Source organism: Lithobates pipiens, unplaced genomic scaffold, assembly GCF_037356315.1.
Source record: "Lithobates pipiens isolate NorthernLeopardFrog02 unplaced genomic scaffold, aLitPip1_a1.2 Scaffold_23, whole genome shotgun sequence".
Taxonomy (NCBI): Eukaryota; Metazoa; Chordata; class Amphibia; order Anura; family Ranidae; genus Lithobates; species Lithobates pipiens.
Genome location: NW_027507785.1, coordinates 167198078 through 167225367, shown reverse-complemented (window position 1 = coordinate 167225367; position 27290 = coordinate 167198078). Strand labels below are relative to the sequence as shown.

Genomic DNA, 27290 nt, shown 5'->3' with positions numbered 1-27290 from the left:
TTACATTTGAATTAAAATTTAATATACATCATTTTTGAAATCCCACATTACTGAACCACACAGGCAATGATCCCTTTATATAAACATGCAGTGAATCAGAGGAACAGCATCCCAAGGTAATAGTGTTGATAGGGCACCAATGAGGATATGGCTTCCAGCAGGCATGTATCTGCAAAGAAAAAGCACATAAACTGAACAACATTTTTAAAATTTATAAAAAGGAAAGGAAGATTTTTTTTTTTTTTTTTTAAAGATTTTATATATAGATATATCTCTTAATCCAGAAGTATCTGCACTATTCTAGAATTATACAATGTCTCAAAACAAACTGTAAAAAGTAAGGCACATGTGCATTATAAAAAAATATAACTAAATAAACCACACACAACCAACTGCATATAAGTCCCCCCCCCCCCCCCCCCCCAAGAGTCTCAGGACAGCACCTGACAGAGTGGCTCCACTCACTAGGAAACCAACTCCACCCAATTTTAAAAAGGAGGCTTCTCCCCACAGCTAGTCCGTTGTAGCAAAGTACCCCCAGCCCAAGCTGGAACACAATCAGATTATGGTTAGTCACAGCACATATAAAAACAAGAAAAGGGAGGGTCGTTGTCCTGAAAGACTCTTGGAAAACAAGTTACCGGTAAGTCTAACTTGACTTTTCCCTAAACGTCTTTCAGGACAGTACCCGAGAAGATAGACTTACCAATAGGAAGGACGGCCTGCAGGACCTTTCTGCCAAATGCCTGAACAACAACTGACAGAAGATCCAGTCTGTAATGACAGACAAACGTTAGAGAACGTGTCCACATAGCCACCTTACAAATTTGATCTGGGGTGGCACCAGCTTTTTCTGCCCATATAGTGGCCAGAGCTCTAGTAGAGTGTGCTCGTATTCCCGGCAGGGGAGACAAACCCATCTGGGAATAAGCTTCCGAAATAGCTGATTTTAGCCATCTAGCAATTGACCCCTTTGATGTTTGCAAGAAAAAATAAAAAAAAAAAAGAAAAAATAAACGAACACATAAACAGTCCGAAGACCTAAAGTCCCTTGTTACGTCCAAATAATGTAATACAATTCTTCTTACATCCAAGTTATGGAATAAATGCTTTTTTTTTCCCAAAAGAAAAAAAAAAAAAGTTGGGAGGATGATTTCCTGTGACCCGTTACGAACTGACACTACTTTTGGCAAAAACCCCAGATCTGCTTTAAAGTGGTTGTATACACCAATTTGTTTTTACCTACTGTAAGCCTATAATAAGGCTTACCTGTAGGTAAAATGAACAATCTCCTAATCCTGTACGGTTTAGGATATATTCCCTTTGCATGCAGCCACCGTCAGCTGCACATGCACTCTGAACGCCCGACAGACTCTGCTGCACCTTGCCGGGAAGAAATCAACCATGCGCATTCGTGGCTCCGGCACTCACAGCGCTGGAGCCACAAACCCGGAAGAAATGCAGAGGGCAAGAAGTCAGCTCCCTTGGTGTGGCCCGGGCTGCAATATGGGGGCTAGATACGCGGGTATACAACCGCGTTAAGTACAATACTGTCTGGGTAAACTAACAAAAAAAAGATCGTTTACTGATAGCGCGTGTAGTTTACCGATTCTTCTTCTGGACGGAACTGCAAGAGTTAAATTCCTTAACGAGATCTTCGTTCCTTAACAGCTGCTTCTCAGATACCAGGTGGTGAGGATTAATCTGGCTATAACTGGGTGGTATACTGGGCCTTGAAGTAATGAGTCCTGTCTGAGAGGAACCTGCCAGAATGGTTTGACTGTCATTTGTAGAATGGAGGAAAACCAGGCACTTTTCAGTCAGAACGGAGTGATCAGAATTACTGACACGTTTTCCTTTTGCATTTTCTTTAATACCAGTGGAATTAGCTAAGGGGGGGGGGGGGGGGGGGGGGCATAGCCCAGATGAAAGTTGCAGGGATGTGCTGAAAATATTTTGGATTTAAGCTCCATTCTGCTGCCTGAGTTTTTCATCTACTGAAGAAGTTTTCTACTTCGTTTAGCGTGCCTTTGCTGACAGGGAGAGTAAATGATTTCAGCCCACTCAAGGATTTCCCACTCAAGGATGACAGCAATAGAGGAGCCTTGCTCTTTGTGCCCAGTTTGTTCAGGTATGCCATGGTAGTGGCACTGTCTGATAGAATCTGCACATGGGACCCCTGGAGGTTTGGAGAGAAGGTAGTCAATGCTAGGACAACTGCTTTCAACTCCCTCCAGTTTGAGGACCTTCCCATTTTAGATCAGGACCAAATTCCCTATGCTATATTTTGATCCCAGTGGACCCCCCATCCCCAACTGCTGGCATCTGTCCTGACTTTTCTGTAGGGGGAAGACCATAGTAAGCCCTTTGACAAAGCTGACTGACTTCACCAACAAAGGGTGCTCTTGACCCTGGTGGAGAGCTTTACTTTTGTGTCTAAGGTTTTTGGGTTGTGATCCCAAACCTTTAAGCGAAAACTCTGGAGGGGCCAAAATGGAGCCTCACCCATTGAATGGCCGGCATTGTTAAAGTAATGCCGCGTACACACGGGCGGACTGTATGGCCTACTTAGTCCGTCGAAACACATTTCAGCGGACAGTCTGCTCGTGTGTGGGCTTCAGCGGACTTTTTCAGCGTGCAGTCTGGCGTACTAAGTATTTCGGATTTTTCGAAATTCTGTCCGTCATACTTTGGTTTCAGCGGACAATCCGCTCGTGAGTAGGCTAGTTCGACGGACTAAGAATGGCGCATGCTCAGAAAGGATTTACACGGCGGAAGGGTGCATTGCTGTGTATTGGACTTCCTATTTCTAGTCCCGTCGTACGTGCTGTACACGTCATCGCGCAAGCTTTCGACGGACTGTTTGTGCATCCGTGTGTGGTCAAGTCCGTTCATTCGAAAGTATGGACGGACTGTCCGTCGGATTGTATGACGGACTAAGTAGGCCATACAGTCCGCCCGTGTGTACGTGGCTTTAAGGTTACCAGGGCTGACATAACCTTCCAGATCAATATCTCCTGGGTTTGTAGCCTGGCTACTATGCTCATGACTTTTTTCCTCCAGAAGAAAACAAAACCACCTTTGTTCTACAGAATCTATTTGATAACCTAGAAACTGAACTTGCCGAGCTGGATTGAAATTAGATTTTTGAAGGTTCACAACCGAGCCCAAGGCTTCAAAAAGACTGTGGGCCTTGGCCAGGTCTACCTGCAATTTTTCTCTGGAAGGGGCAAAGAGGAGGTTGCCCAGATAAGGGATTACTGCAATTCCTTGGACGGAGAGGAGCAAGAGCTTCCGCCATTTTTGTAAAAATTGTGGAGCAGATGAAAGACCAAAAAGGGAGGGCCCTGAATCATAGATGCAGCACCTCCTTACCCATATTTATTGCCAGCCTGAGGTACTTTTGAGACTGAGAGGCTATAGGCACATGCAGGTAGGCATCTCTTAAGGTCGATTGATGCCATGAAACATCCCTTGATTAATAGATTTCTAAACTAAAAGATGGAGTTCATGTGGAATCTCCTGTAGCGGATCAACCTGTTTAAGTTGAGAATGAGACGAAATCTTCCCGCTGGTTTCTTTATCAGGAAAATATGGGAATAGAAACCCCGATAACATTCCTCTGGAGATACCTGAATCACAACTCCTTGTTGCATCAGATCTCCTAACAGGCCTTTGTCGTCTCCCTTTTCTGTCATGCTTGCCCAGAGAGGAAGGACTTTCTGAAGCTTCCCTCCCACTGGCAATGACGAGTCATTGCGATTTATTGTTTGGCGCAGGAGGATGGAAAAGGGACATTCCCGCTGCTTTCGCCCCTTTGTACCGACCAATTCCTTCTCTTCTCTTGGGGCCCATTGCCGATTTAGGTTGAAAAAGCCACTTGTAGTAGCCACAGCCGGTTTGAGGCTGCCAATGGATTGCCAAGCTTTAAGCTGTTGATCCACTCTTGTCCATGGGATCTTTTAATTATTTCCATGTGTTTGAATGCCAAGTCGGTCGATCTGAAAACTTGGGAAAATACAGCGTCCAATGTTGTTGTTCCAAAGCGCCTCTGGGTCTTAAGCGCTCTTGGGAGAAAAGCTCCTCCTCCAGTAGCATCTAGCTCTTTAACTGAGGCAATTAAATCGCCGCATACAGAAGAAGCTTCTTCCTTAACTAAGGAGTCAATGCAAATTTGACACAAAATCTTCTTCCAACCCTCAGGTGGCTTAGTTTTACACAAGGGACATCTCTTGATTGGTGGATCAGAGCTTTTAGCACGCAAAAAAATAAAAAAAAATAAATAAAAAAATTAAAAAAAGGAGAGCCACCACAGTATACAGGGTAGAACCCCCTTATGTGGGGCTTGCTGGTGCCTGTCCCACTAGCCGCTGCCACAGAGTCCATCATGGTGTGGTGTTTGTGGCTTAGAACGCTGGTTCTGGAGTCCATCAGCGCCGCTTTCTAGGCCAGAACCGGAATATAGGCACCACTCCTCCCCTCTCCCCCTACACAATTTCTGGCGGAAATTACGCTGCGCCTGTTCCCCAGTGCCACCCCTTGCCGGATACCTCATTTCCGGCTGGCAGAGTCTCTAATCTGCCAAACATGCTGAGGAACCCCGTGAATAGCTTTCGCCGCCTAGGAGCTGCCCCAGAAACAGTCAAACTCTCTCTGAGCTGAAGAGGAAGCAGGGGCCCACTTACCAGCTACCCTTGGAGGGGCGGACTCCCTGGAGGCAAAAAAGTTATGGTGGTGTAAGCAGCCTGGCCTCAGGACAGCCACTAAGAGACCACGACTCCCATTAGGTGTTCCTGTACCGGAGTAAACACAAAAACTGAGCTGTGGGGAGAAGCCTCCTTTTAAAATTTGGTGGATTTGGAGTTTCCTGGTGGATAGAGCAACGCTCTCAGGTCCTATCCTAAAAGACGTTTAGGGAAAGCCCATTAAACAATTACAGCATTAACACAAATGTATTAATGCACATTAAGATGCCTTGTATTAAAAGGCAGCCCATTCATTTGAACTGGCTTAACGTACCAATAGGTTCATTTAGCATTTTTGGCAGCGTGTCATAAGCAAGCATATTGTACTGAGTTACGTTCATCAGCAAGGTGCGTTGGAATGCCATTCAAAGGAATGGCACAGCAGAGCACCAAACAGCATAATGCACTTTATTGCAATAATGTGAATCTAGCCTAAGACCTTTCACACTGTGCCACCCATAGCGTTGGCGGTAAAACGTGGCTATTTTTAGCGGCGTTTTACCATCAGATTTGCGGCACCTTTTGCCTGCTAGCAGGGTGCGTTTAACGACTGCTAGCAGCCGAAAAAGGGTTATAGCCACCCACAATAGCTGTGTTTTGCCGGCGCTATAGCCGCGCTGCCCCATTGATTTTAATAGGCAGAAGCAGTAAATACTTTGCTCCTTCACCGCTCCAAAGAAGCTGCTGGCAGGAATTTTCCCGACACCCTGCCAGCGCACCGCTCCAGTGTGAAAGCCCTCGGGCTTTCACACTGGAGACAGTGGAGCAGCTGTTTGAGGGTGGATTGCAGGTGCTATTTTTAAACGCTATAGGGCCTGCAAAACACCCTCTCACTATGAAAGGTGCTATGTAGTATTAAAATGCAGAGGTTAACTTCACAATACATTTTTCTTTTTTCCATTTATTCATTTAGCAGGGTGCTTTTTGGGTCAAATTGTGCTTTTTTTGGTTCAATATACTTCAATGGAGAAGCTGCAGAAAAGCATGTAATGCATTTTTTTGCAGCAATTAGTGTTTTAATCTGCAACAAATTGGCAAAAAATAAAAAAAACGCAAATTGCAGCAAAATCATGTGCGCAACAGTCAAAGCGCACGCAAAAAAACACAAGCAGAAACAAAAACGCAAACTGCATGGGTATGTACCAAGCCTTATGCTGGACATTTTCAGACTAAAAATCTTTGTACATTTGCTGAAAGAGTGTTGAAATTTTCACTTGTTTTTAACATTACATTAATTCTAAAAACAATGTCTGGGAAAAAAAAAAAAAAAAAAAAAACAGGTCTGAAAATTCCTTCGACCAAGACGTTTTCTATTTCCAAATTTTCCGTCACTGTGGTTGAAAATGAAAGTCGATTTGACCCCACTAACGAATAGAAAAATCGAACATTATTAAAATGACATTTGGAGGGAAGTTTTTTTATTTTTTTATTAAACAATTTGATCCAAGTCCGATGATATTTACCAGATTCACCCTTTAACAGTATATAGCCTCTAATAGTACATCTCTTTTGTCTGTTATTCTCAGAGTGGATTAGAGATTTTGCTCCCCAACCATATAGTTGGTTATTTATATTTACCACTGCATAGAGATATTTAAGAATAAATTGCTTTTTTTTTATATAATTTACATATTAAATTACACACTTTTTAACCACTTTGTGCCCATGCCAATTCTGACATTTCTCTTACATGTAGAATTCATAATTTTTTTGCTAGAAAATTACTTAGAACCCCCAAACATATTTTTTTTTTAGCAAAGACCCTAGAGAATAAAATGGCAGTTGTTGCAACTTTTTATCTCGCACGGTATTTGCGCAGCAATTTTTCAAACACTTTTTTTTTTGCATGAAAAAACACACAATAAAGTTAGCCCAATTTTTTTGCATAATGTGAAAGATGAAGATACGCCAAGTAAATAGATACCCAACATGGCACGCTTCAAAATTGCACGCGCTCGTGGAATGGCGCCAAACTTTGGTATTTAAAAATCCCCATAGGCAACACTTTCAATTTTTTTTACTGGTTACATGTTTTGAGTTACAGAGGTCGTCTAGGGCTAGAATTATTGCTCTAACGTTCGCGGCGATACCTCACGTGTGGTTTGCACACCATTTTCATATGTGGGCGGGACTTACGTATGCGTTCGCTTCTGCGTACGAGCTCACGGGGACAGGGGTGATTTACATTTTTTTAGTTTGACACTTAAATATCAAATTTGATTACTTTTATTATTTTTATGTAATGTAAATATCCCTTGTAAAAGGAATATGGCATGATCGGACTTCTTTACAGTGAGATATGGGGTCAATAAGACCCCACATCTCACCTCCAGGGAAGCCTAAAATAATAAAAAAAAAAAAAAAAAAAATAAGATTACGGCTTACCAGCCGAGGCGGCGCCGTTATTTGAATGCAGAGGCTGAGCATGACGTCATAACATCGCGCCCGGCCTCCGAACGATCAGAGACTCCGGCGACCATCTGGTCCACCGGAAATCTCTATGATCACCATCCGGGGGCCAGCGGATCCTGTGTCTGACTCACCGATGGAAGCGGTGAGTCGGTAGAACCACCGGAGGGTGGCAGGATGGGGACGTCCCCTCCCGCAAGAACGATCAAGCAGCGGAACAGCCGCTATGATCGTTCTTATGGTGCAGGGAATCGCCGGCTGAAAATGGTGATTACTGAATGATGTCTGTAGCCTCAGGCATCATTCAGATATACCACCGGAAAGTCAAGGACGTCCCAGGACGTCCACCCAGCACAAAGTGGTTAAGGATATTAACTGATTGATCAAAACAATCGGCCAACTAATAGATTATAAAAATAATCGTTGGTTGCAGCCCTAGTGCTGATTATATATCCTGAAAGCATATCTCCGTTTCCTCTTCCCAGTCGTCATAAGAAAGCTCAGGCATGGACAGCAGCCATTTTCGATGAGTTCTGGAAAGGATCTGCCCCCACCAACTGAAGGCGACCATGGGTGGTCATCAGCAACTTGGTAATTTCCGGAAACAATAAGAAGTCCTCTATAGGAGATTCCGTGAGGTCAATGGTTAATGACCCAAACTGTGCCTGAATAGCATGTCGTAGTAAAAGATATTTTTTTAAAAATAACTTATTTATTTTCAAGGCCATATTTATGTCTAATGCCCTGCACACACGGTCGGACATTCCAACCACAAAAATCAGTCAGATTTTTTTCCGACGGATTTTGTCCGATACTTGTGTTGCATACACACAGTCGGACAAAGTAATTGTAATTTAATCTGAGCATGCGTAGCACTTTGTCCGTCGGAATTCTCTACAAACGATCGGAAAAAGTCTGATTGGATTTTGTTGTCGGAAAATTTTAGATCCAGCTCTCAATCTTTTTCCGTCTGCATTTCTGACGGAAAAAGTAAGATAGAGCTCACACACGATCGGATTTTGCGACAACATAATCCGATCAGACCTTTTCTGCCAGAAAGTCTGTGTGTACAGGGCATAAGTGTGTCAAAGGGTACCAGGGTATTATCCTCAACTATATGGGAGAGAGAGAGATTAGTAACTCCAAAAATAAATAAATAAATAGACCCCACCATGGTGAGTCCAGGTTACTAAAGAGCTCAGGGAGATTAGGATTCTTCCACAAGGGGGTCTGTGGTGATATACCCAATGGCGACTGTCAGAATTTTTACCCCCTCCCCCAGCAAAACTATGTAGAAAAGTTCTCTTCACAGCAGCTTGGGCCAGCTCAGTAAATGAGGGCCAGTTGCTATCCCACAGGAGAGGTGTATGGTCGACCAAACTTTCGCTTAACAGAGCCTCGGGATATCCTAAGGGATTACAAAAGGACAAGGGGAGAAAAACAAATAAGCTTTTCAAGCTTAGAGGGCGGACATCCATCAGGCAGGTGGCTTGGCGGGGTGAGGTAATGATTCCCAACAAGATAGGGCATCTTGAGGGGATTGGAAGAAGTGGACCCTCCCTTGATGGGTGACCCGGAGGGTAGCAGGAACAGCATGGAATTTTGGATATCATGCTCCTGGAGTTTCTGCTTGACACGCTGACTTTTTGATTTCAGACCGTCGCAGAATAAGTCAGGAAACAGACACTGCAGGGTTGTTGATCCGGAGACTTCCCCTTCTTCCTGGCTGCCCCTAAAATGGAGTCACGATCCCTGTAGTTAAGGAGGCGAATCACCATCGTACGTGGAGGGTGACCCTCAGGTAGGGGACGTCCAGGGACTCGGTGGGCCCTCTTAATCACCAAGATAGGGGAGAGTTGATTGTGGCCAAATTCTTGTTAAAGCCAGCTTTCCAGGAAGGTTACAGGGTCAGATCCCTCCACCCGCTCCGGGAGACCAACCAGACACAGATTATTCATGCGGAGATGGTTCGAGGTCATCTACCTCATCTTCCAACATTGCAATCTTTCCCCCAATATTATTGTCGAATTTCTTCCTGTGCTTTGCCTATCATCTCTCCCCTCTGGAACCATCTACTGATCCGCAAGCAGTATATTTCTTGCTGATTGAAATGCCTTCTTTTTTATTTTTGCAGTGATGTTGACCTGTTTACTATCCAAGTTGCTGCCAAAAGACTCAAAGGATTTGTTAAAATGATACTAATGGTATTTTTTTTTTTCCAAATTAAAAAAAAAAAAAAAAAAAAAAAAAAAAAAAAAAAAAAGAGAAAAAAAAGATAGATACTTACCTGCTGATCTCCTGTAGCATGTCCAGTTTCTCTGGTCATTTCCTGTACCAAGTACAGGCGATGGTCAGAGACTGCAGTCTCTGACCATCTCTTGCAGTAGATGTGCAGTATGACGGAGGAGGAGGAGGGAGGAGGGAGGAGGGAGGAGGGAGGAGGAGGACGGACGACAACAGCACAAGAGACTGACATTATCAGAATCAAACAGAGCAAGACCCACCCTCAGAGTCTGAAGTAATAGATGGAGGAATCCAGCGTAAGAAACCTTCATTACCAACTAACAATGAAATTGAGTCGCTAAAAACTGAAATGGTAAGCATTCAAAAAAAATTATCTTGGTCATATCCTTGAAAGAGTAGAAGATGTGGAAAAGAAAAAAAAAAAACGGAAACTAATAGTATCAACATGGGGAAATTAGAAGCAGAAATGAAATCCCTGAAAAAAGCACAAGAACAAGCATATAAACTAGAGGACCAAGAAAATAGGGACAGAAGGAAAAAATTTATATATATATATATATATATATATATATATATATATATATATATATATATATATATATATATATATATATATATATATATATATATATATATATATTACGAGGTGTCCCAGAGACAAGAAGAAAAAAAAAATATCTGTAACCCCCTGATGGATAAGGAAATAAAATGGACCCAATAAAAATTGAGAGAGTCCATAGGATAAGAAGATCAAAAGAATTTACACATGAAAACCCATGAGATATTATAGTGCGATTTGAACATTGGGAAGACAAATTATCTATGGCGAAACTTGAGAGGAAAGTTGCCACTAAAATACGAAGGAAGCTCTATCCAAGTATATATCAGAATCTGTCAAAAGAAACCCTGAAAAGAAGAAGAGGAGATCTAAAACTTCTATTGGCGAGATTATGTGAAAATGACATCCAATATAATTGGGGTTTCCCCGCATGCTTAATTGGTAGGAAAAATGTATGCACAGCAAGATTGAGATTTACTGAGGATACCCCGGAATTCTGCAGGAAATTGGACATCCCTATAATGGAACATTATTCAGAAGAAAGGCCAAGATAATGACTCAGCATAAACGGTGTAATAATATTGACCTTGAAGGAAATTTTTTTGTTTTTTTTCTCATTCCTTTGAGAGTCTGAGGGGGGAATGACGACAAACTACAGTACCTAAAAATCTCAATAGGCGACGCTTTAAATTTGTTTTCCGGTTACAGAGGAGGTCTAGTGCTAGAATTATTGCTCTCGCTCTGATGATCGAGATACCTTACACGTGTGATTTGAACACCGTTTACATATGCTGGCGTGACTTCCGTATGCATTTGCTTTGCGAGCGCTTTTAAAAAAATAAATATATAAATATATATATATATATATATATATATATATATATATATATATATATATATATATATATATATATATATTTTTTTTTTTTTTTTTTTAATTAACCACTTCAGCCCTGGACCATTTTGCTAGCTAAAGACCAGGCCACTTTTTGTAATTCGGCACTGCGTCGTTTTAACTGACAATTGCGCGGTCATGTGACGTGGCTCCCAAACAAAATTGACATCCTTTTTTTTCCTTCAGTTTAGGCCGATACGTATTCTTCTACATATTGATTGGTTTGCGCAAAAGTTACAGCGTTTACAAAATAGGGGATAGTTTTATGACATTTTTATTAATAATTTTTTTTTTTTTTTTTTTTTACTAGTAATGGCGGCGATCAGTGATTTTTATTGTGACATTATGGCGGACACATCGGACATTTTTGGGACCATTGTCATTTATACAGCAATCACTGCTATACAAATGCAGTGATTCCAGTGTAAATGACACTGGCAGTGAAGGGGTTAACCAGGGGGTGGCAGTGTAGGGGTTAGGTGTTCCTAGGGGTGTGTTACTAACTGTGGGGGGCTGGGCTTTCTTTTAGTGAACACTGATCTCTGCTCCAATCACATGGAGCAGAGATCAGCATCACTTGTTGCTAGGCAGAACGGGGAAGATGCTGTTTACAACGGCATATCCCAGTTCAGCCGCCCCGTGAGACGAGCGGGTATGCGGGACCCACGACCGGACTCACAGGGGTCCAGACCGGCGCGCTTGTGATGGCAGGGCGGCATTTAAAATTGGACAAACCTGTATGCCAATATGCCTGCATGTGCCATTCTGCCGACTTACATCGGCGTGCACCGGTCGGGAAGTGGAAATTGTTTTTTTTTTTGTTTTATAATTTTGATCACTTTTATTGCTGTCACAAGGAATGTAAACATCCCTTGTGACAGTAATAGGTGGTGACAGGTACTCTTTATGGAGGGATTGAGGGTCTAAAAGACCCCCGATCCCTCCTTTACACTTCAAAGTATTCAGATCGCCATTTTCGCCTCCTCGTTTACAATTAGGAGACTGGAATGAAGCCGTTTACGGCTTCATTCTAGTCCCTGCCCAGCCGGCGGCGGCATCGGATCGTGCATCGGTGCTCCCGATTGAACGGGAGCACCGGTAAGAGCGGCGGGAGGGGGGGGCCGTCCCCTCCCGCTCCTCCGGCATAACAGCTGAGCGGCTTTTAGCCGCATCGGTTGTTATGGCTGGAAAGCCAATCGCCGGCTCTAAAAATCAGTACCGGGATGATGCCTGCAGGTGCGGGGGCATCATCCCGGTATAACCCCCGGAAGCCGAGTACGCAGATCTGCGTACGCTCGGCGGCAAGGGGTTAAAATAACTCTTGCCTGTTATTGTGCTATATTTTGGTTTAGCTGCATTTTAAAAAAAGGAGTAGTACAGCACATTTTTAGTGTAGCCCCAATGTATCTGGTGTGAATGGGCTCTTAAAGCTTCTCCTAAGCAAAACATTTGGGAGCTTATTAAATTCCAATGTAGTTACCTTTCAGTCGTCATCATCATCATCCTCTGGAACAAAAATGTCATGCTCCTCTAATACGGCAGCAAAATTTTTGCTGATTAGTGTTCCTACATATAGAAATGGGACCACCACAGCGAAGACTCTGATCAAGCCAAAACGTACCTAGGGAAAGAAAATTAAAATAAAATTTGATTACAAGAAACCAGACACTAACAGCTAGATTTTACAAAAAGAACACTATACACCAAACTCCTAAAATAATGCTTGAAAAGATGAACCTCTGCATATAAATATTTTCCCCAACATTTGAAATACAGTTGTACATCACTATAGAGCCATCACAAACATTTATGAACCAGTGTAATTTCTGGGATAAGCCCAGTGTACCACATCGAAAAACAAACTCCGTCAGAAAATTCACTTCTGTGGTTCAAGTGCCATTACAAATGTACCGATTCAAGGGTGGAGGTATAAGAAACACATTTTTACAATGAAGTTCATGTTTTTGTTTTATACTTGCAGTATAAAATTGTCAGCACTATTAGATGCACAGCACTTCTTTATTATGGACACCCAAAAAGGAGCATTGATTCATGCAAATACAATCTTTATCGAATAGGAATGGTACTTTGGCCCAACTCATTTCATACCTCACCACTGTCTAAAACGTTTAACCACCTTCAGACCGGACCATTTTGCTGGTAAATGACCAGAGGTCTTTTTACAATTTGGCACTGCGCTGCTTTAACTGGTAATTGCGCGGTCATGCAATGTTGTACCCAAACAAAATTTGCGTCCTTTTCTTCCCACAAATAGAGCTTTCTTTTGATGGTATTTGATTGCCTCTGCGATTTTTATTTTTTGCGATATAAACGTAAAAAGACCGCAAATTTTGAAAAAAAATGATATTTTCTACTTTTTGTTATTCGAAAAATCCAATAAACTCTATTTTAGTCATACATTTAGGCCAAAATGTATTCAGCCACGTCTTTGGTAAAAAGTTGTCACATCTACAAACTAAGGTACGTTTTCTGGAATTTACGCAGCTTTTAGTTTACGACTGCCCATCTCATTTCTTGAGGTGCTAAAATGGCAGGGCAGTACAAACCCCCCACCAAATGACCCCATTTTGGAAAGTAGACACCCTAAGGAAATTGATAAGTGGCATGTTGAGCCCATTGAATATTTTATTTTTTTGCCTCAAGCGATTGAATAATGACAAAAAAAAAATATTTTTTTTTTTTTTTTTTTACACAAAGTTGTCACTAAATGATATATTGCTCACACATGCTATGGGCATATGTGAAATGACACCCCAAAATAAATTCTGCTGCTTCTCCTGAGTACGGGGATACCACATATGTGGGACTTTTTGGGAGCCTAGCCGCGTACGGGGCCCCGAAAACCAAGCACCGCCTTCAGGCTTTCTAAGGGCGTAAATTTTTGATTTCACTTCTCACTACCTATTACAGTTTTGAAGGCCATAAAATGCCAAGATGGCACAAAACCCCCACAAATGACCCCATTTTAGAAAGTAGACACCCCAAGCTATTTGCTGAGAGGCATGTTGAGTCCATGGAATATTTTATATTTTGCCACAAGTTGCGGGAAAATTACAAACTTTTTTTTTTTTTTGACAAAGTTGTCACTAAATGATATATTGCTCACGCATGCCATGGGCATATGTGAAATGACACCCCAAAATAAATTCTGCTGCTTCTCCTGAGTACGGGGATACCACATATGTGGGACTTTTTGGGAGCCTAGCCGCGTACGGGGCCCCGAAAACCAAGCACCGCCTTCAGGCTTTCTAAGGGCGTTACAGTTTTGAAGGCCATAAAATGCTAAGATGGCACAAACCCCCCCCAAATGACCCCATTTTGGAAAGTAGACACCCCTAAATTTAGGGGTACACTAGTGAGACTAGGTAATAAATGGCGGGTGCCCTGAAACTATAAAAAAAATAACTAACCAACCAGCGTCACTTGTAACAGTTATATGGTGATCACTGGTGAAAGGGTTAACTAGGGGGCAATCAGGGGGCTTTATGCGGTAGTACATGGGGGTCCCTGGCGCTATAAAAAGCTGCGGCGAACCTAAATACCTACCTGCCTAACTAGCGTCACCTGTGACACTAATACAGTGATCAGAAAAACTATCGCTTATTAGGCTGGGTTCACACTGGAGCGATGTGGGAACGCCACGAATGCGCGGCGGGTTCCCGCATCACATGCCTCCCGGCGGCAGTTCACACTGCCCTATGCGAACTGCTGGGAGTGTCAGTGAAATGTTAATGACACCCCCAGATCAGTTCGCATATCGCAGTGCGATCTGCAAACTCGGATCGCATGGTGTGAACAACCATGCGATCCGATTCTGCTGCGGACCAAAAAAAGGGTCCCGTGCGAGTTTGCGGCGGGTGCGGCGGGTGCGACACGAATTCAGCCATACTATCTGTATGGCTGAACTCGAATCGCACAGAGATCGGATGTGATTTGCACTGCAGTGCGGTGCGAATCACATCCGTTCTCATAAACCGCTGCAATGTGAACCCAGCCTTAGTGACACTGGCGACGGGGGGTGATCACGGGGTTAAACCTTTATTGGGGGGGTTAGGGGGGTACCTTAGAACTAAAGGGGGCTAACCCTAACTGCCCTAACAGTTATTACAGTCACAAATGACACCCGCCGGGTGATCAGGGGGGTTAAACCTTTATTAGGTAATAAATGGCGGGTGCCCTGAAACTATAAAAAAATAACTAACCAACCAGCGTCACTTGTAACAGTTATATGGTGATCACTGGTGAAAGGGTTAACTAGGGGGCAATCAGGGGGCTTTATGCGGTAGTATATGGGGGTCCCTGGCGCTATAAAAAGCTGCAGCGAACCTAAATACCTACCTGCCTAACTAGCGTCACCTGTGACACTAATACAGCGATCAGAAAAATGATCGCTTATTAGGCTGGGTTCACACTGGAGCGATGCGGGAACGCCATGAATCCGCGGCGGGTTCCCGCATCGCATGCCTCCCGGCGGCAGTTCACACTGCCCTATGCGAACTGCTGGGAGTGTCAGTGAAATGTTAATGACACCCCCAGATCAGTTCGCATATCGCAGTGCGATCTGCAAACTCGGATCGCATGGTGTGAACACCCATGCGATCAGATTCTGCTGCAGGCCAAAAAAAGGGTCCCGTGCGAATTTGCGGTGGGTGCGGCGGGTGCGACACGAATTCAGCCATACTATCTGTATGGCTGAACTCGAATCGCACAGAGATCGGATGTGATTTGCACTGCAGTGCGAATCACATTCGTTCTCATAAACCGCTGCAATGTGAACCCAGCCTTAGTGACACTGGCGAGGGGGGGTGATCACGGGGTTAAACCTTTATTGGGGGGGTTAGGGGGGCACATTAGAACTAAAGGGGGCTAACCCTAACTGCCCTAACAGTTATTACAGTCACAAATGACACCAATGCAAAAAAAAAAAAATGCAATTGGTGTCACTGTGACTGGGGGGGGCAGGGGTAATTGGGGGGTGATCGGGGGGTAAAGGGGGGGTGTGAGTGTGCCTGGCATGTTCTACTGTGTAGTGTAGTGCTTGTGCAACTCACCGATGCTCTCTCCTCGGTGCCGGAACGAAAAATACCGACACGGAGGAGAGAATACATCACTTCCTCTCCTGTGTTTACATTACAGGAGAGGAAGTGATGTCACGGGACATTTTCATTCCTCGGGAGCGATCGCGAGGGGGTGGCCATGAATGAATGGCCGTCCCCTCGTCCGGGATCGCTCCCGAACGAATACCGACCGCCGCAGGCACCGGGCGGGGGCCCGATCGGGCCCCCGACCCGCGGGCAGGCAAGGACGTACATGTAAGCCCTTATGCCTGCCCGTGCCATTCTGTCGATGTACATCGTCGTGCGGCGGTCGGCAAGTGGTTAAATACCAACATGGGGACATATGCAAGGTGCAAATCGAAAAACCGACTATATAAATCAAAGCCTGTATTTGCATAAGGAGCTTTTCTTTTTTTTGGGGGGGGAACAACGACAAAAGTGTAGGGAGGTACCTCTGGCTATCTGCACTACCTGATTAAGGTGCGACTGAATAAATGGTAAACTGCTCACCTATGCTACATGCAATCAGAACACATGCTAAATACACGCTATATGGACACAAATACACATAGGAGATCACAGTAGGAATGAATCCAAAACATATATGTTTTCACACCGCAGTGACAGTGTTTCATGCAATAAATTATACACAATATAATAAAATCCAATTGTAGATAAACAATTTTGTGGAATTTGTGAAAATGCAAATCACCTCCGGTGCCCCTCTACCTTTTACACTATGCGCTCTCTTCCAATATTGACCTTCCACAAATTTACTAAGACGGGTGCACACAGAATCTGGTGCAGCTGTGCATAGTAACCAATCAGCTTCTAGGTCTTATTGTCAAGGCTTAATTGAACAGCAAACCCTAGTATCTGTATTCCATTTTGGTTTATTGTGTACATGGGACCAGGTACTTTAACCACTAAGACCCCTTTCACACCAGGGCGTTTTGCAGGCGCTAGCGGGGGTAAATGCGCCCCGCTAGCGGCCGAAATGCGCCACAAATCCGGCGGTAAAAATAGCGGCGTTTTACCGCCGACGCTATCGGCGGTGTGGTGTGAAAGGGGTCTTAAGGACCGCCTCACGCCGGCAGAATGGCACTACAGGTACGTTGCCCTTTAAGTGCCCAGCCGCAGGTCACGCATGTCGCCAGCATTGCACTCGCGACCCGGTCCTGAGCTCCGTGACCGTGGTCGCGGGACCCGATCACCGCCGGTGCCCTGCAATCGGGTCACAGAGCTGAAGAACGAGGAGAGGTAAGTGTAAACAAACCTCTCCTCGTGCTTCCTAGTGAGCCTGTCACTGATAGTCTGTTCCCTGTCATAGGGAAAGACGATCAGTGGCGTCACACGCCAAACCATGCCCCCCTACAGAAGGGGAAAAAAAAACCCCAAACACACCACTGATCACCCCCATTACTAGTAAAAAATATAAGCCATAAAACTATCCCCTATTTTGTAGACGCTATAACTTTTGCGCAAACCAAACGTTTATTGCCTTTTTATTTATTTTTTTATATATTTTTTGGGGGATAATATAGCAAAAAGTAAAAAAAGATATTGCATTTTTTTCAAAATTGGCACTCTATTTTTGTTTATAGCGCAAAAAATAAAAAAAACGCAGAGGTGATAAAATACCACCAAAAGAAAGCTCTATTTGTGGGGGGAAAAAGAGGGGGGGGGGTCGCCAATTTTGTTTGTGAGCCATGTCGCAGGACCGCACAATTGTCAGTTAAACGCAGTGCAGAATCGCAAAAAGGGGCTTGGTCCTTTAGCTGCAAAATGGTCCAGGGCTTAAGTGGTTAAGGATTACAAAAATGTACTGTAACATATTGCAGCTTACACGTCCGTAGATTTGGTAGCAGCATTCGTTTTCTAAATACAAGTTTCTGCGAGTACAGTAAATGACTGTGTCATCCGGTCAGAAAACTGTCCTTGTAACTGAAATCTCAATCAATGTTACCAGCTTCTGCAAAATACATAGCAAAGTCCATTGATGTACTGGAAAAGAGGAGGAGAGGAGGTGGCGTTTGTAGTCCTAATCTGTGAGAAAAGCCTAGGGCGACAATGCTGCTCCTCCATAGAAAGTGTAAATAGGTGAGCGTTAGGAAGCTTCGATACTTTGTATTAAACTTTTGTTTTTTAGTTTACTATATGAATCAGTGCGTAATCAGTGGTGGCAGCACTGTTGGCTACACATTGTGGATATTTACATGTTGGCCCTGAGCAGCGGCCAATAGGGTTAATGGGCAGATGTAAACGGCACAAACGTTACATGCATACTAACAATCTTTTAAATACAATTACGTCCGCAAGATCCAAGAAAAAAAAAAAAAAAAATGCACCTGCGTGCAAGCCCTTAGTTTAGTGGATTCTGGCCCATTTTTTATTTCCTCAACACGCAGGTTCAGTAGAAGATTTAGGTTCAACCTGCATATTATGTCATTACTCTGGCAGCCCTTTGTCACATCTGCCTAATCAAGCACATGCTATATGGACTTTTTTTTATATAATAAAAAGGGGAGAAGAGTTACTCTTACCGGTAACATCCTTTTCCAGAAGTCTCAGGACAGCCACCATAGAGAGGCTCCTCCCATCTCAGGAAACACTGCCTTATACAGCAAGATTTAAGCTTCACCGCTCTGCCAGCCCCTCACTTCAGGAGTACCCCCCCCCCCCCCCCCCGGCCAGCTGGGGAAATGCAAGAACCCGTCATACTAACCTTTATCTTATCTGACGGTCTCATGTGATGAGCTCTCAGGGATAGCCAACAATTTGGGTGGGTGCCGGTGCTGTCCTGAAAAACTGCTGGAAAAGGATATTACCGGTAACAATAACTGTTTGTCCCACGTTCATCTTTCAGGACAGCCACCATAAAAAGGATAAGTGAGCACCTTACCTTAGGGTGGGACTACTGCCTGCAGCACTTCATGCCCAAAGACCTGGTCTTCGGCCAATAACAGGTCCAACATGTAGTGCTTCACAAAAGGTGACAAAGCTGGACCACATTGCAGCTGTACAGATCTGCTCTAGATAAGCACCAGCCCACTCTGCTTGAGAAGTCGCCATTGCCCTGGTGGAGCGTGCCTTAATACCCTCCAGGGACTCCAACCCCTCCCAGACCATATAGCCCTGAATAATGGCCAACCTCAACCAACTGGCTATTGTATGTCCAGAGGCTATGGACTCTTTCCTAGCCCCGGAAAATAACACAAAAATGAACAAAATGAAAACTGTTGTCCACCAAGTACTGAAGGACGCACCTTCTAGTGTTCAATTGAAGAAAAAACTATTTTCCCATTACCTCACAGGACTCAAAACAGAGGGTAGGCAAAATAATTTCCTGGCCTCCATGAAACTTTGAGGCGACCTTTGGCAAAAAGGCCAGATCCATAAAAAAAAAAAAAAAAAAAACCTGGCTATCCATGGATCTGTTGCTAGTGGCTTTTCCAGGAATATGCTCAAGGTGGATACCTCTCCTTTCAAAGTGCTTAGGGCTAACCTCTTGTTCGCTACTGAGCTGCATACATCAAAGGAGCTCTCTGTGCACCAGCTATTGAAGCATCTCCACACCTTTAGGTGGATAGGTTGCAGAGGGGGGGGGAGGGAGATGCAAGCTAAGAGTCGCCAATAAACTATTCAAGAAACCCTTGGCCCTCAGCATTTCCTCCTCAGTAGCCAGGCTGCGAGATTAAACGGCTCCACCTGGGGACAACAGATCAGCCCCTGAGAAAGAAGATCCTTCTGGATAGGCAGAATCCAGGGAGATTCCACAGCCAGGTCCTTCAAGATGGAGAACCACGGCCTACAGGACCAGTGTGACGTAATTAAAATGAAAGTTGCGTTTTCCGACTGAGATTTTTTCAATACTGCTGGTATCAGTACAGGGGCGGGAAGACATAACATAACATAACACCTGTAGAACTGCCAGCCCTGAGCCAGTGCATCCACTCTGACCACCCAGTTCCATCTGCTCAGTGAGAAGAGGCCCTTTTGTGCTCTCCCTCAAAGTGAAGAGGTCCACACATGGCACCCCCTACTTTCGAGTGACCATTTCAGATGTCCTGGTTTAAATTCCAGTCACCCTCCCTGAGCATTTTATGCAGAAAAAGTCTGCTACCTGGTTCTGTTCCCCCTTCAAATGTATCACTGAGAGGGATAGAGCGTTGGCTTCGGCCCACTTGAGTGCCATGGCTATTGCTCTCAGCTCCCTCCAGTTCCAGGACTTTTGTGTTCTCTCTCACCCAGGTACCTTGCACCATGCGGGAATCTAGGTGCTCGCCCAACCTGTGCCAATCGCATCAGTCATGACAGTTCGAGAGACCGGTAAGGACCCACTCCAGGCCTTGTGACAGATTTGCCGCCTTTCTCCACCAAAGTGACTTCTTGATTTAACTTGGCACACATAGGTTGGACTTGATGGACTTGTGTCTTTTTTTGACCTCACCTAATATGCAAAATATCAGGGAGTCCAGGGACCCCTGACTGTGGTCCCAAGCCCCCAGAATGAACAGTTGCAAAGGGTGAAAGTGCAGCCCTGCTGGGAGCATGGATGTTAGCAAGCCCAAAGCTGACGTGGCTTGCCTTACTGAGACAGCTGCCATGGAGCAACAACATTGCCCTGTCCACCTTCTGGATATTCTCTAAGGGAAGGAAGACCTTCTGCTTTGTTGAATCCAACACAGTCCAAAAAGGTGACCTTTTGGGATGGAACAAAGTTGGATTTCTCCAGGTTTAAGAGCCACCCCAAGCTTTCTAGGGTGCCTCTTGTCACCTGCAGATCCTGGGAAAACTGCTCCAGGGAAGAGGCAAGAGGCAAACAGGAGTAGTTTGTCCAAGTATGTGACTACCAAGATGCCTCTGAGCCGCAGAAAAGCCAGGACCTCCACCATGACTTTGGTGAAAATGTGGGGGGGTAGGACAGACCAAAGGGGAGGGCCCTAAAATGTAGATGGAATGTCCCTTCTGGTTTTTACCACCAACCTGAGGAACTTATGGTAGCCTTCTGCGACAGGGATGTGCAGATAGGTGTCTTTCAAATCTATCGATGCTATGAAACAGTTCTGAGGAAGAAGTGCCTTCAACGAGTAGACGAGTCCATTCTGAACCTCCTGCAGGTTACCAAGACATTGAGGCTTCAGGTTCAGGATAAGCCTGAACTTTCCTGAAGGCTTGCGGACCACAAAGATGTGGGAATAGAAGCCTCTGCCAGTCTCTCCTGTTGGGACTCATTCCACCACCTCCTGTTCCTCCAACTCCTGTAGGGAGGATAGAAGAGCCGACAGCTTTTCTGCACACTTTGGCAGCTCAGTGACCAGAAGTCAGAGCGGGGAGGTTTTGAAAACCTCCAGCCGGTATCCTCTTAAGATCCCAAACACAAACTGGTTGGAGGTGATCATCTCCCACCGTGGGAGGAAGGCCCCCAATCTTCCTCCCACCATGGTTAATCCATCATTGGATCTTTTATGGGATGTTCAGGAGGGCGAAAAATCTTTAGTCTGCTGTCCATATTTCCTTTTAATGGGAAAGGCCTTTTTCTCGCCGGCCGTCCGATCCAAGACAGTCTTCAAACCTGGCCCAAACAAATCCCGTGAGTGGAATCCCACAGAGCTTGACCTTGTCCCTGGCACGTCTTAAAGCGGGGTTCCACCCTAAAGTGGAACTTCCGCTGATCGGAACCCTCCCCCCCCTCCGGTGTCACAATTGGCATCTTTCAGGGGAGAGGGGGGTGCAGATACCTGTCAAAGACAGGTATTTACACCCACTTCCGGCCATAGACTCCCACGGGAGTCTATGCCTCTTCCTGTCCCTGCGCGCTGTCTGCTGGGACACACACAGGTCCCAGAGACAGCGCGGACAATTCCTAGTGCTCTGCGCGATTCGCGCCTGCGCAGTAGGGAACTGAAGCCGATTCGCTTCACTTCCTGATTCCCTCACCTAGAATGGTGGCGGCAGCAGCCGAGAGCAGAGCGATCGATTGGCCTCTGCATCGCTGGACCCCGGGACAGGTGAGTGTCCATTTATTAAAAGTCAGCAGCTGCTGTATTTGTAGCTGCTAGCTTTTAATATTTTTTTCCGCAGTGCAGTCCCGCTTTAAGCTATAGGGCCATTCTTGCTGAATTAGTCAGGGGTGCAGATCTTGCGCACCGATTCAGCCTAGGCGGCTGCAATGTATGCCACCTCTTTAACCACTTCGGTACCACGCTATTGCCAAATGACGGCATTAGCGCGGACCTACATTTCCGGGACTACGTCTATTGACGTCGTCCCGTGTACGAGCGGCCTGCGCGCCCCCTGAGGGGCGCGCGCGGCGCGCTCTGTGATCGGCGAGTCCATGAGACTCGCCTGATCACCGATCCGTGAAAGGGGTCGATCCCGACCCCTTATCACGTGATCAGCTGTCAGCCAATGACAGCTGATCATGTGATAGAACGGAGCCGGTAATCGGCTATTCCTCCTCGCGCTGAAAAAAAAAAAGCCGATCACCGGCGGCCGTGATCGGGACATCAGTCCCGATCACGGCCAATAATCTAAGCGCTCACCTGCCCCCTGCCAATGCCCACCTGCCCCCTGCAGTGCCAGTTTAATAAAAGTTAGTGCCCCCCGTCAGTGCCACCCAGCAGTGCCCACAGTGCCACCCAGCAGTGCCACCCACAGAGTTGTGGGGCCCCTTGACTTTATCCGTGGCCTTGCTCTGAAATACAGATCCAAAAAGAGAGCAGCCATTAATGCCTGCACTGACCACCAGCGCTTAACGCACCAGGATTGCCCTCCCTAGGGTTGACCACCCCAAGGGTCCCAGATGCACGCCCCCATCCCCGCCAAGGGGAACAAACGCCCGTGGAGCTTCCGGGACAGGGCAAGGGAACACTCACCACCCCAGGGTTCCTCTTACCTTTGCGTGGCTGGTGCTGGAGTCTCCGGGAGCTGCTCATGAAGCCTCTGCTTCTGACATTTCCTGCTGAGGATCGGTGGTCTCTCCTCCCTCAGTGCATTGTCCCCACAGCAGAAACAAGGCTGCACCAGCCGCCCCACTTTCAGATCCCACAGCCCGAACCAGAAGCTGCGGGTCTGGCAGAAGAGCCCACCCCGAACTGACATCACCTGGCCCAGCTCCCAGAGCTCCATCACTGGCTGTAAAGTTCAGGGCGATTTTAGTGCACTTCAGCAATGCCTCCACCTGGGCAGAAGAAAGCGGAACCCCTAGACTTTCTACTTCCCTGAGAGAAGCTGGGGCACGCGCAAGATACAGTCATCCAGGTACCTTCCAGGCTCCCTAGCCTACCAGACGGGAGAGAGGGACTCATCTCTCTCCCCCCCGGCTGTTCAGCCCTGTCCCCTTAGTGGTGTCTCCCTGCCGAAGGAAATACCAGAACTGAGGGGCAGGCAGGACAGTGAGGCTTAAATCTTGCAGTATAAGGTGGTGTTTGCTGAGATGGGAGGAGCCACTCTATGGGGGCTGTCCTGAAAGACGAACAGGGGGGAAAAAAAAAATGAACTATGTAGTGTGCCCAAGCAATTAGTATATGATAGTAAAGCCTAAATGCCAGTTTTAATTCCTCAGTGGAAGATTCTGCCATTAGCTCTAAATTTAGCTCAATACAACATGTCCTGTTATAAAGGAAAGACAACTGGTCTGCGCTCTGTCAGGCCCCCCTTATCGCAATCTTTATCCAAACAGACTGACTGGGTACTCTGACAGCTGTGAGAGCACCTGTCTGGATACAATAGCCAGCAGGGGCAGTTCCTCTATCCGTGTTTTTCACGCACAGTACATGCAATGCACAAATGGTATGAGACAATGGACGCAACCAAAACAAACAGATCATACACAGACATCCCACACACTAAGTCAAAACACACACGTACGGTCAGAGCTCACATACTTTACGCTAATAAACTGGTGATAAGTGTCTGAAGGTGTGGGCTCAAAGTTATGCAAATAAAATGACATTTTGCCTAAATGTTGAAAGTTCACTTAAAGTGGTTGTAAGCCCTTACAAAGTGAACGGACAGGCCTCAGGTGATACATAGATTAGATAAATCTTCCTACACAAGTTGTACCCGTTTATCTGCATTTATGAGAAGTGCAGAATTTATAAAGCTTGTCTGAGGGGTCAGGAAAGGGGGGTAGAGAGCTGAAAGTGCACACTATAGAGCTCAGTGAAGAGAGTTGCAAGATCTCATTGGAGGGAAGAGACACACCCCCCTCCACACAGGAACAGAGCTCAGGCTGTCAATCTGCTGGAGCTCCCTCCCATGTAACCATTTTCTCTTGGTGTCAGGAAAACTTGTCAGAAGTGATTCATACTGATAAAGGAATGAAGTAGCAGACAGCTCTATATACATACTATAGAGCAGTGTTCCTCAACCTTTTTTCAGGTGCGGTACCCTTTAAAATTCTGCACACTATTCTAAAACTAAAAAAAAAAAAAAAAAAAAATAGTTTTACATATAACAGCAACATCCATACACATGGGTCAGCGAACATTAGAAGTGATTTATTTCTCCACTATTGCAAACTTGTACTAACTGGTATTCTAGCGTTTCACTTCACCCTCGGATTCTCTTTTTTTACTTGCTAACATGATCCCAGTGCTGATGGAGTGGGCAAGAGGAGGAGGCGTAAACAAGGATGCTATGCAAGCACCTGTCATTCTCCTTATCCAGTGATGTCATTGGTTGTCAGAGCGCCAGTGGCTTGACCCGCACAGTGCCCAGGGCTGTCAGGATGCCAGTGGCTTGACCCGCACAGTGCCCAGGGCTGTCAGGATGCCAGTGGCTTGACCCGCACAGTGCCCAGGGCTGTCAGGATGCCAGTGGCTTGACCCGCACAGTGCCCAGGGTTGTAATGCTGCAAAGAAAAAACCTGTGGTAATTTTTAGGCATTTTGTCAAGGCACTCCTGAAGAACCCAGGAGGCACACCACACAATCAACCCCCCCCCCCACTGAGAAAGCAGTATGGGGAGAAGTTCCCCATACTAGCTGTCGGTTTTTTTAAATCAATGCGGCCGTACAGGGCTCTGCCCACATGGCCATGCCATTCATTCACACAGTTCTGTGCATGAATGAACTTCAAGTATCGAACATGTCGGCTTGCAGTTCTCAATGAACTACCATGGCGCTTAATAGTTCATTAATTCTCCTGGTTAGTGCAGGGGTGTCCAAACTTTTTTCAAAAAGGGCCAGATTTGATGAAGTGAACATGAGTGAGGGCCGACCATTTTGCCTGACATTCTTTGAACCACCAAAATTTGGTCTAACCATGCTCGTTCGAGCAATAATACACTGCCCAACAAGAATTCTCTTGCTTTTGTCGCGTTGCAGTCGTTCCCGACACACAGGCGAAGGCTCTGCTCTTTAGGGGTAGCGTTTATTCTTAATGGTGCCCCTCCCATTGGAAAACGTGAGGTGCTTTTGGTGCAGTGCAATAAAAAAAAAAAAAAAAAAAAAAAAGCTTGGGGACTTCTTTCCCTGCATTTTTGTGGGTAGGGAAGCCCATTGAAAGGAACGGGCTGCCCTACATGCAGCCACACAGATATGAACCAAGGGCTTCTTCACATGTCAGGTTGGAGATGGTTAAGCTGTTTTTACCACCCCCAACTTCTCCCCCTTTAGCTGCAGAGGGAGCAGCTGGGGGTGTACACATGCTGTAGCTGAAGCTGGAGGTATACACAGGGTGAATGAGCCTGCACTTCAACTACCCCGCAACTGTGTGGATTGCACAGTTGCGGTATAGTGATGCTGCATTTACGGGCTTAAAACAGGTGCTGAGGCGGCAACATAATGCCTCTTTACCGCCTTTCAAATGCCTCTGAAAAGCGATCTGTGCATGGATTGCTTTTAAGAGGGCAGCCAGGACTGCTGCTATCACACACACACACACACACACACACACACACACACACACACACACACACACACACACACACACACACACACGCCCTACAAAAGCAGTTCAGATGGTACAAGAATGGGGGGAGGGTCCGGATTAAAAGTAACATGCACACACATACAGACACATGAATATACATATATACAGTCACATGCGCACATGTCAATAAAGCCCTTTTAAAACAAAACTAGCTTTTAGCCCAGTACTGTACCTTTCCAGCTTCCTCATTCAGCCGGGTACTGCACTGTAGGGAGAAGCAGAGAGCACAGCACCCTCCCCTGCACTTTACTTTCATGTTTGAAGCTGATAGAGCTCCTCACAGTGCTGATGTACAGCTCAGCAGGGGATCGGGCACATCTGACAGCCCTGATCCCGCAGCACACTGGTTGAGAAAGGCTGGTTTAGATAGCCAGAAGGGCCGTTTAAAACCGGACCGTGGGCCGGACTTTGGACATGCCTGGGTTAGTGTATCTGCCTGCCTGTATGGGATGTACAGGCACACAGATACACTGACAGGTCTGCAGGAGACCTGCATGGCACCAGCGAACTGCTGATCCCTGGTGCAATGCTTTAAAGGCTCCCTACAATCGTTCAGACGCAGAGAGGGCCGACATCTTCTCCCATCCTTTCTTCTGGGATTGTGGCCTCCGGCGCTGGGAGTGGCCGGAGCCACGATGACATTGATCCTGCGCATGCGACGGAGCCCTTGGTTCTGGCAAGACGTTCGGATGTTCCGGCATGGCAAGCCAGACCTTCAGAGCAAATGTGCTGCTGACGTCAGTGGCAGCAGTCCAGAATGTAACGGTCAAACCATTAAATGGCTGTTGTTGTACCTGATCACATGTGCAGCATCATGGCAGTTGCAGATCAGAGGCCAAGATGGCAGCTTCCTTGGCTGAAAGCAATAGGAGAGATTAGTGCTGTTTTAAATGAGACGAAAGGGGTGAATTTGGAGTGATCTGTTTAAATACAGGCCGCTGTGTGTTGGGTGTGAAGGGGTCCTCTCCAGGAGACAGGTCTGGGTCTCCAGCATTGTAGAAGAAGGTTCCAGAAGAGGAGGGCTGGTACACGGAAGGAGCCATAAGAGTGTAGTGAGGCTGGAGAGATTGCAGTGTATGATGACCTTCCATAATCCTTACCATACACATCCCATCACTGAGCCCCTCCCCCTCCTATACGGACTCACTTTCCCCGGTTTGGGATGAATGGCTCCGGTGCTTGTTGTGACAGCGGTCCGGCGGGCCACACCAATCACTGTGGAAGGTTTCCCTGGCGCCCTCAGAAGTCCTCCTGCCCTGGCCGCGAGCCGTGCAGTGTAAAGCCCGACGCTGGCCGCCATTACTATACTCCAGAGCCGAGCAGCCGCTTCAGGTGACAGCGGAAACCCGGTGTGACATCACACCCACCTGACCAAACCTCTCCTCGCCGCATCACGTGACCTGCCCGGAAAGCCCGTCCACT

At 45.9% G+C, this 27290-nt stretch overlaps 1 protein-coding gene across 1 annotated transcript; it reads right to left on the bottom strand.

Moving 5' to 3' along the window:
* SMDT1 (single-pass membrane protein with aspartate rich tail 1) lies at positions 1-27229 on the bottom strand. The gene is made up of 3 exons (XM_077452567.1): positions 27016-27229; positions 12333-12473; positions 1-169 (listed from the first exon to the last, which is right to left on the bottom strand). Exons 1-2 carry the CDS (start codon positions 27166-27168, stop codon positions 12336-12338), a joined length of 291 nt encoding a protein of 96 aa, XP_077308693.1. The 5' UTR covers positions 27169-27229; the 3' UTR covers positions 1-169; positions 12333-12335.
* Positions 27230-27290: the final 61 nt, after the last annotated feature.

Bases quoted from the DNA above. Each gene is read 5' to 3' on its own strand.
- SMDT1 (XM_077452567.1), bottom strand. From the start codon at position 27,168: ATGGCGGCCAGCGTCGGGCTTTACACTGCACGGCTCGCGGCCAGGGCA. The intron at 12,474-27,015 runs GTGAGTCCGTAT...TTCTTTCCCTAG, and splicing joins TTCATCCCAAACCGGGGAAA to GTACGTTTTGGCTTGATCAG.